The sequence below is a fragment of the Eumetopias jubatus genome, unplaced genomic scaffold (assembly GCF_037043125.1).
Source record: "Eumetopias jubatus isolate StellerSeaLion01/CBP00866 unplaced genomic scaffold, mEumJub1_p1.0 scaffold_7, whole genome shotgun sequence".
Taxonomy (NCBI): domain Eukaryota; kingdom Metazoa; phylum Chordata; class Mammalia; order Carnivora; family Otariidae; genus Eumetopias; species Eumetopias jubatus.
In genome coordinates this window covers 5,373,908-5,397,808 of record NW_028274813.1, presented here as the reverse complement: position 1 = coordinate 5,397,808, position 23,901 = coordinate 5,373,908, and the positions used below count along the sequence as shown (strand labels likewise).

The following is a 23,901-nucleotide window of genomic DNA, read 5'->3' as shown; positions in this document are numbered from 1 at the left end:
CCTTCTGGAATTTCCCCACTCTCCTCAGTGTTCACAGTTTTTGGACTTCACTTCCTGGTTTTCTTCAGACAAAATGGCTACAGGGTTTCCCACATGTACTCTCACCCCCTCCGTGTACCACTTAGATGTGGCTAGAAGCCACGCAAAAGGGATTTACTTTTATATTTTTTCCAAGTGAGTGTAAACTCCCCCCCAGAGTCTATATACCTGTGTCTCCTCTCCAGTACTTTCAAGTAGTTGTTTTTTTGTATCATTTCCAGGCTTAAAATTGCCTTCTGTGGGCAGGAGGGGGGGTTGGTGCTGTCTAGAAGGGGTCTGTTATACCTGGAAGCAGAAGCCACTCCATGATGCTTACGTTGTAGTTGGGAGGTAGCTGATAAGCTAACAAGAGCACAGTAATGCTATGGAAGAAATAAATAAGGTTGAGGTGATCCAAGTACCGACCTTAGGTTAGGTTGTTAGGAAGGGTCTCTGAAGGGCTCTGGTTGAGTTGACACCTAAAGAACAGAAGAATTTGGTCATGCAAAAAGCTCATTGAGAAATGTTTCAAGAAGGGGCGCCTGAGTGGCTCAGTCCATTGAGCATCTGACTCTTGATTTTGGCTCAGGTCATGATCTCAGGGTTGTGAGATTGAGCCCTGCATCGAGCTCCTTGCTGGGCATAGAGCCTGCTTAAGATTCTATCTCTCCTCTCCCTCTGCCCCTCCCCTGCCCCTCTCTCAAAAAAATAAAATAAAAAAGGAGATGTTTCAAGTAAAAGCAACAACAGATACCAAAACTCTTAGGGCAGTGGCAAAAGGTCAGAGTGAAAGGAATGACATGAAATGAGTTTCAGAGGCAAGGAGACTGTGGGACCTGGGAGGCCTTGATAAGGAATTGGCAGTTAACGGCTCTATACAAGAGACTAGGCTTGCCTTTGCTGTAAGGGGATGCTTACCAAACAGATTTGACTACTCGTGTTGCTTTGTCCGAGTAGCCAGACCTTAGCAGGCATGACTGATACATAGTGTAGTCTTGTTTGTTTGTTTTTAATGAAGTAAAAAATTTTATTTGTATGGTCTTAGATTCTGCATTGCTGCTAACTTTTATAACATTACCATCTATCATGTTTTGACTGAATAACAAGATTATCCATAATTATCTGAAGAGGCTATTAAAATATTTCTTCCGTTTCCTACTACATGTCAGCATGAGGCCAAATTTTCTTCATATATTCCAACCAAAATAACATAGCACAGCAGATTGGAATGCAGAAACAAATTCAGTTATTTTCTAATAAGTCAGACATTAAAGAAAAATTTTAAATATTCAAAATGTCAATCTTTTCACAAAACTTTTTGTTTTGAAAAACAGCAGTTTTCCATAAAAATGTGTTATTGAACATGTCATACTTTTGCTATTTTTAAATAGGTCATGATTAAATATTTATAAAATGCCTGTTTTAATTTTCAGTATAGTAGATATTGATGGACATAATTCACAAATAAGGTATTTGTGGTCCTCAATAATTGTTACTAATACAAAGGAGTCCTGAGACCAAAACCCATTTGATAACTGCTATGTTAAAGCTATTGTACATGGGAAAGATGATACATTAACTTTAAGTACATAGTGAAATCATGCAAAAAGTTTTTTTTTCCAAATTTCTATTTAAATTCTAGTTAGCGTATAGTGCGTAATATTGGTTTCAGGAGATAGTGTAGTCATAGGATTATCTGACCACCCCGTCGGCTAGCATCAATAGCACAAAAGCTAGAAGGCCATGCGGTGGATTTCGGCAGTGTGTGTGCAGTTGAAGTGGGTACACCCTAGCCCCCCCCACAAGGTCTCCGACATCATAGGAAAGAAAATACGTTGCCTTGTGTTACAATAATATAATGACAATTAAAACCACAGCTAAGGGTGCCTGGGTGGCTCAGTCATTAAGCATCTGCCGTCGGCTCGGGTCATGATCCCAGGGTCCTGGGATCGAGCCCCGCATCGGGCTCCCTGCTCCGCGGGAAGCCTGCTTCTCCCTCTGACCCTCCCCACTACTCGTGCTCTGTCTCTCTCCCTCTCTGTCTCAAATGAATAAATAAAATCTTTAAAAAAAAAAAAAACCTCATAGCTAAAAAGAAGTGAAAAGCACAAGCAGAACGAGAAAGACTGTAGCAGAATGAGGTGTAGTGGTTCTGGGTAGTAAACACTGTCCCACATGGTTTCTGCCTAAGAGCGGTTATACGTTTTAGCCATGTGCGCCTGCACGGGTGTTGGTCTGATTTCTCTGGGGAGTGCTAAAGAGTCACGGGTTCCTCTCCTTTGGTTCAGATGACAGCGCTTCGGCTGCCAGTAGCATGGAGGTGACAGACCGCATTGCCTCCCTGGAACAGCGTGTCCAGATGCAAGAGGATGACATCCAGCTGCTCAAATCGGCGCTGGCGGACGTGGTTCGGCGGCTGAACATCACGGAGGAGCAGCAGGCTGTGCTGAACAGGAAAGGACCTACCAAAGGTGGGCGTCTTAGATGTGCAGGAACAGCGGTCGGCTTGGTCTCGTAGCAGGTGTTTGCCCCTAGTGCATACATGCACTCCTCAGCGTTGACAGAGACCGGAGACTCAGAACATTGATGAGCTGGTCTCGGCATTGCCAGAATCATCACACAAAGCGGGACGGGGTTTGTTCGGCTTAATGTTAGTGAGTTGTTCAGCCCAGGGGTGTACACGTGGAGGTGATCAGTAAATGCTCAGAACCACTCACGGTAGACTGTTGGGAACAATTGTTTATCATGGGATGGAAGTAGCTTGCGAGGCAGAACCTAGAACCAAAAACCCCACGATCCTTTGGGCGCCCTGGAGGCTGTTCCAAACTTCTTGATAACTCTCCTCTCTTTCTCTATACTCAGCTTGTCTGCTACCGTTCAGTTCAGCACAGCCAACACTTAATTATCCTATGCCACAGCGAAGCTCGGAGCCAAGAACTGGGGGCCCAGAGGGCAGGCCCTTCCCTGAGGAGCTCAGAACCCGAAAGTTCATCACTCACTGCCCCCCCCCCCTTGTAGTTAGGAAGCTCCTCCTGGGCATAGCCTCCTGTTTCTTTCGAATCTCCTGCTCTGCCGTCCAGGAGAATGTAGTCTACTGCAGAATTCTGTACCTAGTGGGTTTCCAGCAAATTTAAATCATCATTTCATTTCCCTGTGGTGCCTATGTGTGAAACATAAAAAAAGCAATATTTGTGTTTGAAGTAACTTTGTAGTGACCCTCTTCTTAAAATCTGGAAGTACAACGCCTCATTAAAGCTTCTGTCCTACTAATCATAGTCAGTCCCCCTGATGTCTGCTTTCAACCCATATACATTGCTCATCGTTTGCCAGGATTTCTGTTCCTTGTGGCTAACTTAAGAAAACAGAATTCATCTTGGCTGTTAAATTCCTTTGATTAAAATATTTGAGATCACACTGGCATGTAAATGTCCCTTTAAAATTAGCTTTTTTTCTTTTTTAGTTGTTTGGATTTAACAAATTATTTCACAGTTACCATGTTTTTCTTGGAGTCAGGAGAGGGTACTGTCTGATGTTGCATATGTTACTTTTTTCTCAAGTACTTGGCTATATTTTCGCATATCTGTGGAAAGAAATCTGTTTCTTTGTCCTTCTGGGTAATTATCACCAGCTCCATGGAAGAGATACATGCTGGGCAATGTCTATATATTTTTGTAATTTTTTTTTATCTGAGTATAGTTGACACACAATGTTACATTAGTTTCAGGTGTACCACGTAGTGATTTAATATCTGTATGCCCTGCTCACCACAAGTGTGGCTGCCATCTGTTACCACATAACACTACCTCTTGAATAACCCTTTTATTTATTTATAAGATTTTATTTATTTATTTGAGAGACAGAGCACAAAGGGTGGGAGGGGGGCAGAGGGAGGGGGAGAAGCAGGCTCCCTGCTCAGCAGCCTGCTGAGGGGCTTGATCAGGACCCCGAGATCAGGGCCTGAGCCTAAGTCACATGCTTAACCAGCTGAGCCACCCAGGTGCCCCTTGAATAATCCTTTTAAGTCATGTTTTTTCCTCATCCTAAGTTACAGAATGACTAGGGTATTTTAAATAGAAACCCAGGTTATTTTAGGTTTTCTTGACCCGCTCAGCTTTCCAAAAATAAAACCAATGACTACTCTACCCTAAAGGGTATATTCGAAGTTGTTGCTTCATATAAAACATGAGACTTCCAAAACTTCTGTTTTTAAAAAAATTAGGGAAAAAAATAATACAAGAGACCTACCAAGGAGTTTTCTTCTCTTGATTAAGAATAGAGTTTGGTTTTTATAAAACTTCATCTAAGGAAAAATTTGTTTTCATAGTGAGCTCTATTTCTGTATAATATTCTTTTCATAAGTAAAAGTAAATCAGAACATAATAGCCAGGGGGTCACCCCAAGAAACAGAACAAAGATCAGAAGAAAGCTGGTGAGTGGGGTGGCATCCCCTGGATGCAATGGGCCACGGTTTCCCCCAAGCAGTTAATTACAGGACGGTGGAAGCGGGGGTGGGGAGGTGGGGAAGGGGGCCTGTCCGAGGTTCTGGGTCACTGCTTCCCTTCTGGGGAGAGTCGTGAGGGTGCATATATGCACCTCTAGCTGGATGGCTGTACTCAGTAGCCACGGCTCGGTTGGGGGGTCGTTCAGACAAGATGGATTAGAGGCAAACTTCCTTTGGTTGTAAAAGGCCACATTATTATTATGATCACACTTTACATTGTTTTGCCCTGCCATCCTGATACAGACTTGAGGAAGACGGGACACACGGCATTCTAATTGTTAAACATTAAGTGTTGTCAAAAGCTTAGGGTTCAGTGTTTCGAGCTGTGGGTGAGTATCAAGCTTTGGGGGCACACCTGCCCAGTGACAGGATTGGCTGTGCCACCACGAAACAGGCCACACTGGTGGGCAGTGAGCTTTCAAAGCGCTCAGCGTGGTTCAGCTCATAGACGGTGCATGGTGGGTGCCATGTCTATGCCACAGTCACCCCTGGCTGGTAGACGGCAGGGTCCACACAGTAGCCCCAGTGTTGCCTGTGAGGCCGTCCATCATGATTCTAATCCCTTTCCATGACAGAACTTCGCTTGTGTGTAGGAAGTTATCGTGACCTCTCAGCTTTGACTTACTTTATTATTTTTTGTATGACTTCACTAGCATAACAATGAGAACTGCAGTCTCGGGAAAATAATTCACTGACAGACCGAGTTCATGGCTTCCTGAGACAGGGGGCAGATTGTGGCCGACCCATCCAATGCTGGGCCTGTGGACGTCGAGTTCATATAGAGGGAGCTCCATCTCAGACCACTGTTCCTTGGCAACATTCTCCTGCTCCTGGGATTTTTAACCAGTGATACTGCCCTGGGTCTTAGGAGTTACTCCATCTCTACCTAAGCTCCCCAGACTTGGTTATTCTTGTTTCCTTTTGCCTTTGGTATTTTTTTCTAAGTATTAAGAACTGGTTGCCCTGTCATGCATCTTCACTCAAGAGAACCTCAGCCTGCAAAGTTTGCTTTGTTTATGTTAGATTGACTCTCAGATGGGGAGATTTGGCATTTTTTAAATTATTCTGAGCTTGGGTTACCATATAGTGGAGAAGAGAGAATCAAATTGTTTGTGGAGGCACATATTGAAAAAATTCTTGGTAATAAAGTTTTTTCGGTGTTGTGGATGGAGTGGGGACAGTCCTCACTGGTCACTAGCAGAATTCAGTGACAAGACCCCCTTATAGACTGCTGTTGTGAGGATAAATACAGAAGAGCGCTTCACAAATAAGAGCTCACTGTCACATCAAGCGTGGTGGAGGATAAATGGATAGGAATGGAAGGAATGCAAGCTATAGGGGCATGGCTAGAAAACTGCAGCCCTTTGTAGGCTTGAGTACGGTGTCATCTTTAAAAATGTCTGTGTTATTGGTAACAACAGGGAAAGTGCCTGTACATTGCATTAAGAGTTGAGAGCAGGATAAAAAACTGTATATATGGCATAATTCAAGTAAATAGACAAAATCTGTACAAAAAGATGGGAAAGAGCTATACCGAGAGTTATCACGGATGGTTTGTTTGTTTTTTTCCTGAGTGGTAGGATTGTGATTGCGTTTCTTCTTATGTACTTTTTAGTTGGTTTCTAAATATTCTTTGGTGTAATAAGGAGAAGAAATTTGTGTTTCAAAAATGACTCCTTTCTTGGGTGCCTGGGTGGCTCTGTCAGTTAAATGTTTCCCTTTGGCTCGGGGTCATGATCCTGGGGTCCTGGGATCGAGCCCCGCATCAGGCTCCCTGCTCAGCAGGGAGTCTGCTTCTCCCTCTGCCCCTCCCCCTGCTTGTGTTCTCTCTCTCTCAAATAAATAAATAAAATCTTTTACAAATTTTTTTAAAAATTAAAAAATAAAAATTATTCCTTTCTTACCCTGAATCTGATCTTCACTGCACTGAGCACAACAGCAGAGCCCAGAGCAAATGTCCGGAGGCTGGAGTTGGCTCACGTGTGTTCTCAAGAAGACAAGGAATCATGGTTTGGAGTTAAATTCCTGATAGGCCCATTGTGTACATGCATGGCTAATTTCCATTCCAGTGCTAGGGGAGTGCTATAAGATTTTACTGTGAAATGTAGATTAAAATATAGTCATTGTCCCATGTATCTGTGATTGTCTGCTTTGTTATGCATTAACTAGCAAGTAATTCCTATTTATCATTTTAAATTTTGCTTGTGTGTTCAGACCGTAATTCGGCAGCTTGCCTTTTGTAAACTTTAATATACCTTTTGCAGACTTTTTTATTGGTTATATTCAGAGCCCCATTAATTAACAGATCAGAAAATTACTAAATATAACCAAAACTTTCTAGTAGAGATGCTCATATGCAAGTGGGTCCTGCTGTTCTGGGACATCAAAACCTCCCATCTCAGGACTTAGACTCCGAGACCGCTGTTGAAAGCAGACTACAGATAACCTTTCAATAGTCTCTGCTATGTTGACACTTACTCCTAATGTTCAGAATGATACTCATAGCTACCATTTATTGACTGGCTGGGTGCTGGACATTGCAATAGACATTTTGGATATATGAGCCCATTTCCCCTCTCCACAGTTCTTGGAGGTAGGTGCTATCATGCCCATTTTACAGATGAGAAAACAGCCTCTAGGAGACTGGATAATTTACCCCAGGTCACACAAATCTGGGACTGGCCCCCAGGGCCTGGCTGGACATGCCTTCTTTCTACCATCTATGTTGCTTTGCTCAGCAGTATTATTTAAATTCGCATTATTCAAATCAAACCAAATATTTAGGAAATGAGTAACCAAAGGACTTGAAATGAGGGTTCTCTTCTCAAGGTTTAACTTGATTTGCAAAGCGTCCCAAATAGCATAGGTCATATTTGGCACATGATTGTGTGAAATACTATGTATGGTCCCTTCACAAATTTTATTAGAGAGGAACAAGTAACAAATTAAAATTTTAAGCTCTCTGCAATGAATGAAATTAACAAATAATTAGTTCTTTATCCTGGTTAACTGCAGTTAGCAGTTTGTGTCCCTCTCTCTTACACTGTGCTTTCTCCTTGTCTTTCGCCTTACAGATGGCTCTATTACAGAACATAACTTTTGCGTTTTTTTAAGACAGAACACACTGTAGTCTCTCTCATTTTCCCCATTAATTGCCCTCCCCAGTTTAGACAGGCATTATTTAGTGAATTATGGAGGAGGTTTAGTAGATATGTTCAGTTTCCCAGAGACTAAGAAGGATTGTGTTCAAACTTTATATTATGATGGGGCGCCTGGGGGGCTCAGTCGGTTAAGCGTCCAATTCCTGATTTTCGCTCAGGTCATGATCTCGGGGTTGTGAGATCGAGCCCCACATCAGGCTCTGCGTGGAGTCTCCTTGAGATTTTCTCTCCCTTTCCCTCTGCCCCTCCCCCTCCCTCTAAAATAAATAAATAAAATCTTTAAAAAAAACCTTTATATTATGAAATGTTCAAATGTATATAAAAGTAGAAAGAAAAATACCTTTTATTTTTTACCTGGCTTCATTATTTATCAACACATTGCCCCCTATGACTTACTTCCCTCACCCCATTAGGATTATTTTAAGGCAAATCCAAGACATTGTATTGTTTTATCTATAAATATGTCAGTATATATTTCTAAGATATAAGGATTCTCTTTTTAAAAAATCCATAATACCCTTATCACAAATTTATTATTAAAAAGTAATTCCTTAATATCAAGTCAGCATTCAGATTTTTCCAGTTTTCTAATGAATGACTTTTTTATAGCAGCCTGTTGAGATATAATTCACAGAACATAAAATTCAACCTTTTAAACTGTTTTTAGTATGGTTCACAAAGTTGTACAGCCATCCCTACTCTCTAATTTCAGAACATTGTCATCACCCCAAAAGTTACCCCCTTTCATGCCCCCCGTGCCCCCCCTTCGCTAGCAACCATCAATCCACTGTCTCTGCGGATGTGACTGTTGTGGACATTTTGTATAAAAGGAATCACGCAGTATGTGGTTTTTTTGCTGCTGTCTTCTCTCACTTAGCAGGTCTTCAAGGTACATCCGTGTCATAGCAGGTGTCAATACCTTATTCCTTCTGATGGCTGAATAATACTCTGGTGCATAGAGATGCAACATACTGCTTATCTGTTCATCAGGTGATGGACATTCGGGTTGCTAATAAATGACTTTCCATAATCAGTTCATTAATGTCTTTTTTGCCCATACATATTTCCATTATATTGACTATTCAGCATTAGAGGATTCTTGTATTACCAGACCAATGCCCAGGAATTCAAATAACCCGTGATACCAGAGAGAGCCTCATCTACCTGCCAACGCTCTATTAAAACTTGATTCATGTGTAGTCTGATCATTTAAAAAACTTTTTAAAACCATATAAGAAGAGGGGCGCCTGGGTGGCTCAGTTGGTTAAGCATCTGCCTTTGGCTCAGGTCATGGTCCCAAGGTCCCGGGTTCGAGCCCCACATCGGGCTCATTACTCAGCGGGGAGCCTGTTTCTCCCTCTCTCTCTGCCCGTCCCCCTCGCTGTGCTCTTGTGCTCTCTCTCCCTCTTAAATAAATAAAATCTTTTAAAAAAACATACAAGAAGAGTTAAGATTTTAAATCTGCTGAATGTCCTCAGGCTTCTGCAGAGCAGATAAAGCAGTTCTGTACTTGCTCTTTCCACCGCGGGGTAGAGAGATCTTCCCTACTACTCTTATAGCACGCGCCACAGTGGGGATGCGCCGCAGTTGACTCCAGCATCCCCTGTGGGTGGTCTTTTGTTTTACAGGTAATGCCGCTGTGGTTGACCTTGTGCATGTGGCATTTTGCGTTGTTGCCAGTATGTCTTTAGGTCAGATTCCTAGAAGCGGGATTGCCCATCAGAGGATGAGAGTGTGTGTGACTTTGCTGAGTGTCAGTGGCGGGATCTTCCACAGAACTTAAGTAATTACCCACTTGTCTCGCAGCATAGTGGACACAGTTTGCCTCTTCCAGTTCCAAACGTGGACATCTCATAAATTTTGAAATGGATAATTAGGGGGGTCTTGAGCTCAGGGTCGTGACTTCAAGCCCTGTATTGGGGTCCACACTGGGTGTGGAGCCTACTTAAAAAAAATAAATGAAGCCTATAAATAGATTCCTTCCAGTTTGGGGCACCTGGGTAGCTCAGTCGGTTAAGCATCCAACTCTTGATCTCAGCTCAGGTCATGATGTCAGGGTGGTGAGATGGAGCCCTGTGGTGGGCTCTGCGCAGGACATGGAGCCTGCTTGGGATTCTCTCTCTCTCTCTCTCCCTCTCTCTAAAAAAAAATAAATAAATAAAATACATGGATAATTAGGAATTCTAGATTCATAGTGGTCAGATATGCTAAAATTAAACTTTGGATTTCTCCACATAACCACATACACAGTCATGCTTTGCATAATTAAGTTTATTTCAAAACCTAATGGGATGTTTTACTTATCAAATATTGCACATTGAGTTATTACTATGATGTGAGTGAAAAGGGTTTCTTGGTCTTTAGGTTGTAACAGTTCATAATAATAAGCATTGGTAGGTTCAGCGAGCTATACTCAAATTTCTGTAATTATATCAACTCTAGTTTTGAAAATATGTCATCACAGTTCTTAAAGTCTGGATATTCCAATCCTACCACCTAGAAAGATTGAAAAAAATTTATTTCAGGTTTAATTGTGAATGTTTTAGACCTGAGATTGCGAATACTTTTGTTAGAGCCAGAGATTTTCAGCTACCATGTTGTGGAGTCATTTTGCCGGAAATTTAACTCCTGGTAGTTTATCGAGGACCTTCTATGAATGAGTATGCCAAGGAACTACTAGCCATCAGTCCGGCACATGTGGCTGGACCAAGGGCCTGTCCCCTTCAGCCTCGTGGCTCAGCTCCCTGGTGGACTGTCGAGTTTGTCTATGAACTGACTCAGGGTGGCGAAGTCATAGAAACTCAGCACACTCTTCCCGCATGAATTAGGATCTGATTTCAGGGTGGGGAGAGACATCCTTAGAGCGCATTTGGACTAAAAATGGGGCCTACGGTCACACTGCCAGTTGGGGACACACTGGGCCTAGAGCTCTGGCCTTCACTCCCAGACCTGAGGTCCTGCCCCTGCCTACACTCCCCTGCCACCCTCACTTTGCCAGGTGTCTCCCTCTGCCCGTCCCTGGGTGTGCTGGATGCGGCTGAGGACACTCGCGTGGGTCTGATTCCACCGTAGGTGCCTCTGAACGTAACTGACACGCTACACTAATTCTACTCACATCGCGTTCTGGGGACTCGATTGCACCCTGATGTCCAAAAGCATTTCATCATCTGGATGTAGCCATAGGGTAAGAGCCCCCACTTCTCGTGTGCCTGCAGCATCCTGGACATGCCGCTAACAACTCCCACTGCTCATTCCTGATCCTTGCAGCGCCCTGCAGCCTGGCCGCTGTTACCCGTATTTCACAAAGAAGCTGGGGCTTGGAAAGGTGGTGACTTCTCCGAGGCTCCGTAAGTAAGCCGAACTGAGAGTGAGGCCAGTCCCGTCTGAGCCCTTCAGTCCTCTGTGCTTCTCAGTCTCCCTTGAGATTTGAGATTCCAGCCGTCCTGATACCGCTCCCATGAATGCATTCTAAACACACACCATTTATCATTCATTCTCCTTTTATTTGAGAAATCCTTCTTTCGTGCCGTGGGTCTACGTTTTGCCCCTAGGAACAATTAAAATGTTATTTTAAAAATCCCTTTTATGAACCAGAAGAATGTCTCATCTCTTAGTGTCATGTGGAGGCAAAGGAGTCATTTATCTTCGCACCTGATGAGCGGGAAATTGTGTTTGAACCTTTCCCTGTGCTATTTCTCTTCCACAGTTTTAAAGATCACTTGTCTGAAAATGACTCATTGTAGCGGCTTTTGTGTCCTCCTGCCCTCCCAATCCAGGCTAGTGCTCGTTCACACTGGACACCAGGGGGCATTTTTTTCTTCCAGAACTTTCCCTTTATGGTGGCCGCCTTTTTTCCTTGAGTGGCTAATCACATCTAGATGGGGAAACACGGAAGCAACCTGCTGAGGTGTCATGTGCACAATAGGCACTTAGTTAAAGGCATTTTGGTGGCATTTGCTGTGCTATTGACAAAGTCAGTGGTGAGGAACCCCGGGGGATGTTACCCAGATCGGCGTGTAGCCCTAACAGATCTCTCCACCTTCCCCGTCACTCCGAGGGCGGTCACTGGGCCCCCGCCCCATCCTCGGTTTTTCTTTCATGGTTTCTCATCAGAGCTTTAAGGATTCTGTTTGCTTCTGATGATGCTCTGCCACAGCTTAATTTTTTTTTAAGATTTATTTATGTATTTATTTGACAGAGAGAGACACAGCGAGAGAGGGAACACAAGCAGGGGGAGTGGGAGAGGGAGAAGCAGGCTTCCTGCTGAGCAGGGAACCCGATGCGGGGCTCGATCCCAGGACCCTGGGATCATGACCTGAGCCGAAGGCAGACGCTTAACGACTGAGCCACCCAGGCGCCCTCTGTCATAGCTTAACGTACACATCTGTTAGCCCCGGTCAGAGAGCCTGCCGCACACAGCTGATCTTTCATGGGCTTCTACAGTCCTAATTCCCCTTCTGGGAGAAGGACGGAACTAGGTTATTAGGAGACTGAACTTTGAAATTATGACTCAAGAAAAAAATTAAAATTTCACAATGACCCAGAAATGGTAACATAATGCCTTCTCTTGGAAGCAGGGCTTTTGTTCTTGAAATTCAGTGTGGTGTGATCCACAGATCCCTGTTGAACACCTTCTGTGGAGGCATGCCTCCTTAAGGAGCCTCCCGTCGTCCATGGAGTGGGCAGGTGAATAAACAGACGATTGCCATGCAGTGTTCTCGGGATGGCAGCACAGGCCAGGGCTGTGGGCGCAGGGAGGAGGTCACCCAGCCTGGTTTGGTGGCAAGCGTGGTGGGGAGGTGTGGGCGGTCCTGGGTCAGGGGCCCAAGAGGAGCCAACATCGTCCATGAGCCTCTCTGGGTCCTTTCTTTCCCGTCCGCCGGGCTCTGCCCTGCGGGCTGACCTGTGCGACTGCACCAGCAGGCCCTTGCCCTCCACCCCCCAGTTAGCTTTGGGCATCGGGGGCCCTCACTGGGGATTGGAAGAAGGGGAGAGAGGGAGATCAGAGTATTTACTTCCTTGGCTCCTTCCAAGTCCATGGGGCCTGGGAGGGATGACAGCTGCTCTGCTATCAGCCCAGAGAGACAGAGCAGTCCACCCGGGCTGCCCACCTCTGGAGCTAGGCGTGCAAAGCTTAGCCCACCTGGAACAGCAGTAATAAGCAAGGGCTGAATTGTAAGGTCCAAACTGGCATGGGGTAGGAGCTCTGAGAGGCCATCCAGGAGGGCAGGAATGACGAGGAGGGGACAACGGCATAGCCTGTGGGTCTCAAAGTGCGGTCCCCAGAGCCGTGGCAGCGTGACCTGAGAGCTTGTTAGAAAGGCAGATTCTCAGGCTGCACCCAGACCCAGCATCGGAAACCCTGGGGCTGGAGCCTGGAGGTCTGTATTGTAACACTCCCTCCGGGTGAGTCTGTGCACGTTCAGATTTGTGAGCCCGACAGAGGCAAAGCTAAGGAGGTGGCATCGTTTTGCTTGTTGGTTTGGGGGGGGAGGCGCAGTGAAGAGTCTGGGCACATAGTGGGAGAAATAAAGCCTATGGACAGAATGAGAGCAGCTCAGAGGTTTAGACCAGATCCTGACGGGCCTAGTGGCGGGGAGGCGGGCTAACCCAGGGGTCGAGACCGTGTCCTCTCCTCTCTGGGCTGGTTGTGAAGTAGGAGCCCCCCACATGTGCAGGTCCCAGTAGGACGAGACAGCACCCTTCCAGTTGTCCCACTCTGCCCAACAACGAGTATGTGTAACACCACGTGGCAGCGCCCGCGCACCATTGGAGATGGTGGCGAGGGACGTCAAGGTGAGGGCCACGTGGAGACAAGCCTGGACAGGGCTGACCAAACGCCCAGAAGACCCACCCTCGGGTCTAGGAGTCATGCTTCAGAGACAGGCTGGACAGGCAGGAATAGCAGGAAGGGAAGGGACAGCCGGGCTGACATGAGTCATTCTCACCTCCTAGGGCTGCTGTGACTGATGACCACAAAGTGGGGCCAGGGGGGCCTGAGACAGCAGACTTACTCTCTCACACTGCTGGAGGCTGGCAGTCCAAGACCAGTACACTGGACTGAAGTCAAGGTGTGGGCAGGGTCGGTTCCTGCTGGAGGCTCTAAGCGAGACTGTTCCAGGACTCTCTCCCAGCTTCTGTGGCTGCCGGCCATCCTTGGCATTCCCCGGCTTCTAGGCTTCACTCCCAGCTCTGCATCCGCCGTTGCCTGGCCTTCTCTCCCGGAGCCTCTGTGTCTCTTCTCTGCTCCTCACAAGGACACCATCACTGGGTTCAGGGCCCACCCTAATACTGTATGACCTCATCTTAACTAATTACATTGACAAAGACCCTATTTCCAAAAAAGGTCATGTCCCCAGGTTCTGGGTGGACGGGAACATTGAGGGTCCATGTATTTAAAAAACAAAACCAAACCAGAATGGGAACAGAAATGGTGGACGAAGCAGAGAGAGGAGGTAGAGTAGTGACAATTACGGTGACAATGCCTGTCCTCCTGGGGGGAGAAGGGTCCTGTCCGGGAGGCGCGGCAGACGTGCACGAGAGAAGATGGGGAGTCCTGGTTCGGGACCCGCGGTGTCTTGCTGAGGAATGCTGGCTCCCAGCACGCTAGGCCCTCGGGTGGGCAGGTGCTCAGGAGGTGGGGAAAGAGAGCGCGTGGAGGGTGGCGGAGGGAGGGGGTGGTGCTCTGGCTGGGGCACTGCCTCTGCCTTTTGCCACTTTCTGTCACGTTTGAACAAAGAAGGAAGCCTGGCCCTCTGCCTTAGGGACTGAAAAGTTTTGGTGTGTTAAAAACATTCTATTTAGTTTTGTCATTTTTTTTTTTTTTTTTTTTGACAGACAGAGAGAACAAGTGGGCAGAGAGGCAGGCAGAGGGAGAGGGAGAAGCAGGCTCCCGCCGAGCAGGGAGCCCGATGTGGGACTCGATCCCAGGACCCTGGGATCATGACCTGAGCCGAAGGCAGCCGCTTAACTGACTGAGCCACCCAGGCACCCTGTCATTGTTTTTAAGAACCTCAGTCAAGGCACATTTAATTCTGTGATGCACGAAATAAATTCTGCTAGCGTTTCAAATCAGTTTTTTTTATTTCAGAGTAGTGTTAGATTTACAGAAAGTTGCAAGGACCGGGGCGCCTGGGTGGCTCAGTCGTTGGGCGTCTGCCTTCGGCTCAGGTCACGATCTCAGGGTCCTGGAATCGAGCCCCGCATCAGGCTCCCTGCTCTGCGGGAAGCCTGCTTCTCCCTCTCCCACTCCCCCTGCTTGTGTTCCCTCTCTCGCTGTGTGTCTCTCTGTCAGGTAAATAAATAAAATCTTTATTAAAAAAAAAGGAAGAAAGAAAAGTTGCAAGGGCGGTACAGACGGTTGCCATCTACCCCGCGCCCAGCTTCGCCGGCGATTAACATTTTACATTAGCATGCCACAATGATGACACTTTTTTTATTTTTTATTTTACCTTTTTTTAAAAAAGATTTATTTGTTTGAGAGAGAGAGAGTGCGCGCACGTGGGGGGGAGGGGCAGAGGGAGAGGGAGAAAGAATCTCAAGCAGACTCCACACTGAGCGCAAAGCCCGATGCAGGGCTCAGTCTCACCCACGAGATCATGACCTGAGCCGCAATCAAGAGTCACACGCTTAACCGACTGCGCCACCCAGGTGCCCTAGTGATACATTTTTTATCAATTAGAGGCACACTTTATCTGGATTTCCTTAGTTTATCCCTAACATCCTTTTTATGTTGTTCCAGGATCCAATCTGGGATTATATTTAGCCATCATATCTCCCGAGGCTCTTCTAGACTGACAGTTTCTCAGATTTTCCTTGTTTCTGATGACCTTGACAGTTTTGAGGAGCCCTGGTCAGATAGTTCATTGTCTTTTGACTTGGGTTTGTCTGGTAGGTACTGGGTTTTAGGGAGGAAGACTGTAGAGGTAAAGTGCATTGCTGTCACATCCTACCCGGGGTACATACTGTCAATGTGACTTGTCAACTGTGACGCTGGCCGGGATGGAGTTCTCCAGGTTTGTCCACAGCGAAGTGACTCCCCACCCTGCCTCCGCTCTGTGCCGTGCAGAAGGCAGTCACTATGCCGCCCGCATTTATGGAGCAGAGGACTGTGTTCCACCTGCTTGAGGATGAAGCATCTACATATATGATCTGGAATTCTGCACAGGAGAAATGAGCTTTTCTTGCCCATTTAATCATTTACTCAATGATTCTATCAGTCTGGACTCCTGGATATTTATTTCATATTTCGGGCTATAATCCAGTGCTACTGTCTATATTTTGTTGCTGAAATTGTCCCAGCTCTGGCTGCTGGGGGAGCTCTTTCAGTTGACTCCTGGGTCCCTGTGACTTCACCCCATCAGTATAGGGTTTGGGTTTTATTATTGCTTTTGAGCACTTCCTTACTCTCTGGCAGTACAGGGTGCTCCAGGCTCATGTTGGATGTGCCCTGCCCCAGCTCCAGATTCGGGCATTTCCCCGAGGAGTCCCAGTTCTTGGTTGTTGAGGAATTGTGTTAGAAACCAGGGATTGGTTGGTGTCCTTGCTTTCGGTACTCTCAGCACGCAGAGCTAAGGAATGTGTTTATACTGGGGCACCTGGGTGACTCAGTCAGTTAAGCATACAACTCTTGGTTTCAGCTCAGGTCATGATCTCGTGGGTTGTGGGATCGAGCCCCATATCAGGCTCTCCGCTCTGGAGAATCTGCTTGAAGATTCTCCCCCTCTGCCCCTCCCCCAACCCACATGCTCACTCTCTCTCAAATAAATAAATAAATCTTAAAAAAAAAAAAAGTGTGTTTGTGCTAATCCGTGTTTACATCCATAGGTATAATTTGTATCTGTAGCTATATCATGGCTTCATACGGAGGTCTCCTACCCCCTGGCTCATTCAACGCCATCCCCCTTGCTTGTCTATAGCCTCCCTCTGCAACAGTGAGAAGCCTGGTTCCCACCATCCTCCTTGCGGTTCCTTAATTGTTCACTGCTAGGGCTCATGATAGTGGTTTCAGAGGTGTTGACCATGCCCTGTGGGAAACAATGTTACTAACCCGAGCATAGTGCTTAGATGTGCTCCTCAGTCTCTCCCCATTTTCACAGCACCTTCCTGTCCTCCCCCTTCCATGAGGTTAGAGCCCATACTTGAAGTATAGTTTGATTCTTTTATCCGTCATGGGTTCCCCGTCTCCTAAATGATTTTTATCTGCATACATTAAAGTTCCTTCTGTGTGCCTCAAGAGCCTGGAGGTTTTAGGGTCCCTGGGTGGCTCAGTTGGTTAAGCAACTGCCTTCGGCTCAGGTCATGAGCCTGGAGTCCCGGGATCGAGTCCCACAAGGGGCTCCCTGCTCCCTGCTCGGCAGGGAGTCTGCTTCTCCCTCTGACCCTCCCCCCTCTCATTCTCTCTCTCTCAAATAAATAAATAAAATCTTTAAAAAAAAAAGAGTCTGGAGGTTTTGACAGATGCTTGGTGTCGCATAGCATGATCAGCATCATACAGAATCATTTTACCACCTTAACATGCTCTTGCACCTTACCTGTTCAGCCCCCCACCCGCTGCTGGCCAACCTCTGGCAACCACTGATCTGGTTTTTGTCTCTGTAGTTTTGCCTTAAATGGAATCATAGAGAATGTAGCCTTTCAGCCTGGCTGCTTTCACTGAGCAGCATGGATTTAAGACTCAGCCCTGTCCTTGTGTGGATGGCTTCCTTGCCTTTTTTTTTTTTTTTTTTTGCTGAATCATATTCCATTGTCTGGATGGACCGCAGTTTGTTTATCCACTAACCAATTGAAGGACAACTTGGTTGCTTCCAGTTTTTGACAATTATGAATAAAACTGCTATAAATAGTAAATGCAGGTTTTATATAGACATAAGTTTTCCAATCAGTTGAGTAAATACCTAATGTCACACAATGACTGGATCATACTGTAAGACTACATTTAGCAACCGCCAAACCGTCTTCCAAAGTGGCTGTACCATTTTGTATTCCCACCAGCAATGAATGAGAGTCCCTGTTGCTCTGGTCCTGGCCAGCAATTGCAATTTTGTTTGTTTTTTGGATTTTAGCCACCCTAATAGGTGTATAGAGATATCTCATTATTGTTTTAATTTGCATTTCCCTAATGACAAAAGATGTTGAGCATCTTTTCATATGCTTATTTGCCATCTGTAGATCTTCTTTGGTGAAGTGTCTGTTCAGATCTTTTGCCCATTTTTTTAATTGGGCTGCTTGTGTTCTGACTGTGGAGTTTTAAGCATTCTTTTTTATATTCTGTATACAAGTCCTTTATCAGATACGTGATTTGCAAATATCTTCTCCCAGTTTGTGGCTCATCTTTTCATCCTCGTAACGTTGTCTTTCACGGAGCAAACATTTTTATAATTTTAATGAAGTCCAAACAATCATTTTTTTCTTTCATGGATTGTGCTTTTGTTGTTGTATCTAAAAAGTCACCAAACCCAAGGTCACACAGAGTTTTCTGCATTTTCATCTAGACGTTTTATAGTTTTGCATTTTACGCTCGGGTCTTTGGTCCATTTCGAGTTCGTTTCTGCATAAGGGGGAAGATTTTGTCTAGGCTCATTGTTCCAGCATCCTTAGTTGAAAATCTCCACTGAATTCTCTTGACACCTTTGTCAGTTTTGCCAGCATTTTAAAATTGATGTCCTTTGCTGTCCTACCTGTCTTAAGTTCTGTAAAGAGTCACCTTGACAGAGGGGAAAGCTCTGATGGCGTTTTCTGCTTATCTCACAGCAAGACCACTGGTGCAGACCCTGCCTTTAAGGACCACTGTTAACAACGGCACTGTGTTACCAAAGAAACCTAGTGGCTCTCTACCGTCCCCCTCAGGGGCCAGGAAAGAAACAGCTGTGCCCGCCGCAACCAAAAGGTAGGTACAGAGTGCCTTAACCCACCCCGAAAAAGAGTTCCATCTCAGGTTTAAAATAAATATTGCTTTTTTATGTGACACCTCTTAATTTCTTGTCTGAATTAAAACTCATAAAAGTACAATATTTGGTGTGTTGCCATATCAGGACCTATATACATTTATTTTTCTGCTTTTTTAGACTTTTTCTTACTGTCTTTTGAAATTTCATTGGCTAACACCATGGTGTGCTATTTTGTATTTTTGCTTGAGGGTCTCTTGAAAACACAAAAGGGAGTGTAACCTGTGTTAAAACGAATATGCTCTTAAAAAAAAAAAAAAATGAAGGGGCACCTGGGTGGTTCAGTCGGTTAAGCACCTTTGGCTCAGGTCATGATTGCAGGGTCCCGGGATTGAGCCCCGCATCGGGCTCCCTGCTCAGCTTCTCCCCCTGCTTGTGCTCTCTCTCTGAAATTAATAAATAAAATCTTAAAAAAGAAAAAGAATATGCTCTTCCCAGCTTCATACTTGGCATGGAGCAAAATTCAGATTGCCGTACCAATGTTAACTTTTTATCTATGAAATTTGGATAAGCTCATACCTTTAAATTGTGCCTAACAGTGAAGTTCTAGATATTGATGTTGTCTGTCAGAGCATAGTTTGCTCTTAATATTTCTATAACTTCATGATTGTCATATTAAAATTTCATATATTATATGCCAGGCCACTTGCCTTAGCTTTTAGGCTCTAGAAAATTAAATACATGATGGTAATATAGCCTAGAAAACCTTAAAGAAATTCTTGTGTGGTGATACCCCCCCGGCTTGTTACAAGCCCACCGTAGAAGCTCTTAGGGCTCATTACAATGCTAACTGCCTAGCAGGTGTCGGGTCAGGGAGCATGAGTGTGCAGAGGCCACTCTGCATGCTGGGGCCACCAGTGGGCTTGCAGGTGTTGGATCAGATGCTGGGCTGTGACTTGGAGGAAAACATAGCAATCCTAACTTCTTTTTCAAATATGTAGTGTTTGTACTCTCCCTCAAAAAACAAATTTTCATTGTGTTTTTACCAGCTAGAGTTTCATGTACTTACTGTTTGTGAATTTTAAGAAAATTGATTTTGCAGGGCTTTTTAAAACTTAAAAAATGACATTCTTAACCTCATGTTGTATCTGTTTAATACTTGCTTGAATCATTTATTTCTAATCAATGTGAAGTGACCTTCTGCATTCTAAATGGCAGCAGTCAATATGGACCGTCTTTGTTTTTCATCTAGATGCCAAAGATTGCCAAGGCTGACTTTATTTGAGGATTCAGATTGCCATCTGTTATAAAACACATAACATTAAATTTATCATCTCAGCCATTTTTAAGTGTACGGTTTGGTAGCGTTAAGTACTGTTGCACATTGTTGTTGTGCAGCAGATCGCAAGAACCTTTTCATCTTTTCTTGTATTAGTTTCGGGTGTACAACATAGTGATTCAGCAATTCCATACAACACCCAGTGCTCATCCCAACCAGTACCCTCCTTCCTCTGCATCCCCTACTTTTCCCACCCCCCCCACCCGCCTCCCTTCTGCTGACCATGAGTTTGAAGAATTTTTTCATCTTGCAAAACTGAATTTCTATATCCATTAAACAGTAATTCCTATCCCCAGGTCTTGGCAATCACCCTTTCTATGAGTTTGACTACTTTAGATACTTCATATGAGTGGAATCATACAGTATTTATTTGTCCCTTTGTGGCTGAGTTATTTCATTGAGCATCCTATCCTTGAGGTTCATCCATATTGTAGCATATCACAGGATTTCCTTCTTTATTAAGGCTGCATAATACACACGCCCACACCCACACCCGTACACCCCACATTTTCTTTATCCATTCAACTGTTGATGAACATTTGGCTTGTTTCTGCCTCTTGGCTGTTATAAATAATGCTATAATGAATGTGGCTATGCAAATAGCTCTTCAAAATCCTGCTTTTAATTCTTTTGGATAGATATCCAGAAGTGATATTGCTGAGTCATAAGGTAATTCTATTTTTAATGTTTTGACGAACCACCATATTGTTTTCCATAATGGCTACACCATTTTACGTACCCACCAACAAAGCACAAATGTCCTAATTTCTTCTCATCCTTGCCAAAAACTTGTCATTTTCTATTCTTTTGCTAGTGGCAATCCTAATGGATATGAGGTGATATCTCTTTGTGGTTTTGCTTGGCATTTATCATATGATAAGTGATAATGAGCATCTTTTTTAAGAATAATCTCTACATCCAATATGGGGCTTGAACTCACGACCCCTAAGATCAAGAGTCACATACTCTACTGACTGAGCCAGCCACGTACCTGGATATTGAGCATTTTGTTATATGCTTGTTGGTCATTTGTATTATCTTCTTTGGAGAAATATCTGTTCAAGCCCTTTGCCCATTTTTAAGTCAAATGATTCATTTTTCTGTTATTGTTCCTGAACTGTAGAATTTCCTTACATATTCTGGATATGGACCCCTTATTAAGTATATTATTTGCAAATATTTCCTCCCGTCACATAGGTTGTCTTTTTACTCTGTTGATTGTTTCCTTGATACACAGAAGTTTTTAAGTATGATGTAGTCCCAAGTGTCTACTTTTGCTTCTGGTGTCACATCCAAGAAATCATTGACAAATACAGCATCCCAAAGCTTTCCCCTTGTGTTTTCTTCCAGGAGTTTGATGGTTTTAGGTCATACATTTAGGTCTTTAATCCCTTTTGAGTTAATTTTGTTTATTGTCGAAGGGTCCAACTTCATTTTTTGCGTGTCGATATTCAATTTTCCCTTTGCCATTTGTTGAAAAGACTGTCCGTTTCCCATCGTCTGCTCTTGGGGCTCCCTTGTTGAAAATCATTTGGCCACATACTCAAGGGTTTATTTCTGGGCTCTCTATTCTGTTCCATTGATCTATTTTTCTCTCTTTGGGCTAATGAAGATACTCTACCAACTTGATTACTGTTACTTGGTAGCATATTTTAAAATCAGATACTTTGAGGCCTCCAACTTTGTTCTTCTTTTTCAAGGTTGTTTTGGCTATTTGGGGTTCCCTTGACATTCCTTTTAAATTTTAGGCTTTTTTTTCTATTTCTGCAAAAAATACCATGTTGATAGGGGATGCATTGAATCTATAGATCATTGTAGGTACTATAGACATTTTAACAATATTAGGTCTTCCAATCCATGAAAATGGGATGGGTTTCCACTTATTTATGTCATCTTTGATTTATTTTAGCAGTGTTTTATAGTTTTTGTGCACAGGTCTTTCACTTCCTCGGTTAAATTTATTCCTGAGTATTTTATACTTTTGATTCTGTAGCGAATGGGATTTTTTTCCTTAATTTCCTTTTTTGTGTTCGTTGTTGTTAGTGTATAGGAATGCAACTGATTTTTGTATCCTGCAACTTTGCTGAAATTGTTGATTAGTTTTAAAATGTTTGCGTGCATGGAATCTTTAGGGCTTTCTACATGTAAGATCACGTCATCTGCAAACAGAGATAACTTTAGTTCTCTCTAATGTCAATACCTTTCATTTCTTTTTCTTATCTAACTGTGCTGGCTAGGATTTCTAGTACTGTGTTGAACAGGAGCGGTGCAAGTGGATCTCCTTGCCTTGTTCCTGATCTTAGAGGAAAAGCTTTTAGTCTTTCACTGTTGCATATGATGTTAGCTGTGAGCTTTTCATATATGGCTTTTATTATGTTAAGGTAATTTCCTTCTATTTCTAATTTGTTGAGAGTTTTTAACATGAAAGAATGTTGAGTTCTGTCAAGTGCTTTTTCTGTATCCGTTAAGATAGGGATGTGGTATTTGTCCTTCATTATGTTAATGTGGTGTATTACATTGATTTTCATATGTTGAACCATCCTTGCCTTGCAGGTCTAGATCCCATTGGGCTGTGGTATAATGGTCCCCTCTTACCCATGGTCTCACTTTCTGCAGTTTCAGTTGCCCATGGTCAACCTCAGTCCAGAAGCACAAGACCCTCCTTCTGACATACCACCAGAAGGTCAATAGTAGCCCAACATTATGTCACAGTGCCTACATATTTTTATCTCACTTCATCCTATCACGTAGGCATTTTATCCTGTCACATCATCACAAGAAGAAGGGTGAGTAGAGTATAATGAGATATTTTGATAGACAGAGACCATAGTCACAAAGCTTTTATTACAGTATATTGTTCTAATTGTTTCTAGTTTATTATTAATTATTGTTGTTAATCTCTTACTATGCCTAATTTATAAATTAAACTTTATCATAGATATGTACTGTATAAATAGGGTTTGGTACTATCCACAGTTTCAGGCATTCACTGGTGGGTCTTAGAACATATCCCCTGTGGATAAGGGGGCACTCCTGTAATCCTTTTAATGTACTGTTGAATTCAGTTTGATAGTATTTTGTTGAGGATTTCTGCTTCAAGCTTCATCAGGGATATTGGTCTATAGTTTTTCTTGCTGTGTCTTTGTCTGGTTTTGGTATCATAGAATGGGACTGGAAGAATTTCCTCTCCCCCATTCCCCCTTCAATTCTTTGAACAGCTTTGAGGAGAATTGGTATTAATTCATCTTTAAATGTTTGGTAGGATTCTCCAGTGATGCCGTCTCGCCCTGGGCTTTTCTTTGTTGGGAGATTTTTTTTTTTATTACTGTTCCAATTTCCTTCTGGTTATTGGTCTGTTAGAGTTTTTATTTCTTCATGATTCAGCCTTGGTATGTTGTATGATTCTGGGAATTGATCCATTTCCTCTATGTTATCCAATTTGTTAGCATATAATTGCTCCTAATAGTCTCATAGAATTCTTTTTACTTCTGTGACATCAGTTGTAATATTCCCTCTTTCATTTCTAATTTTAGTTATTTGGGTCTCTTTTTTTCTTAGTCTAGCTGAGGATTTGTCAGTTTTGTTGATCTTTTTGAAAGAAATTTGTGGTTTCATTTATTTTCTTCTATTTTTCTATTCTCTGTTTTATTTTTACTCTAATCTTTATTAGGTCCTTACTTTTACTAACTTTTGTTTCAGTTCTTCTTTTTCTAGTTCCTTGGGGTAGAAAGCTAGGTTGTTGTTTTGAGATCTTTCTTCTTTTCAATGCACATCTTTACTGCTATAAACTTCCCTTCTAGTATTGTGTTCTCTGATCCCACAAGTTTTAGTGTGTTTTGTTTTTATTTTCATTTGTTTCTAGATATTTTCTAAATTCCCTTGTGATTTCTTCTTTGACCCATTGATTGTTCAAGAGTGAGTCCTCTCATTTCAAGAGTATCATTTTATTTTATTTTATCTTATCTTTTTTTTTTTTTTGAGAGAGAGAGAGAGAGC

The 23,901-nt window shown here is 43.6% G+C and overlaps 1 protein-coding gene across 4 annotated transcripts in view; it reads left to right on the top strand.

The window, feature by feature from the left end:
• Window positions 1-23,901, top strand: part of EML1 (EMAP like 1) — a 124,994-nt gene that overhangs the window by 48,618 nt on the left and 52,475 nt on the right. For all 4 annotated transcript variants that reach the window (XM_088024999.1, XM_088024998.1, XM_088025001.1 and 1 more), the window contains exons 2-3: window positions 2,307-2,489; window positions 18,433-18,568. In XM_088024999.1, the coding sequence (XP_087881125.1) occupies window positions 2,307-2,489; window positions 18,433-18,568 (319 nt within the window). The remainder of the gene's footprint in view (window positions 1-2,306; window positions 2,490-18,432; window positions 18,569-23,901) is intronic.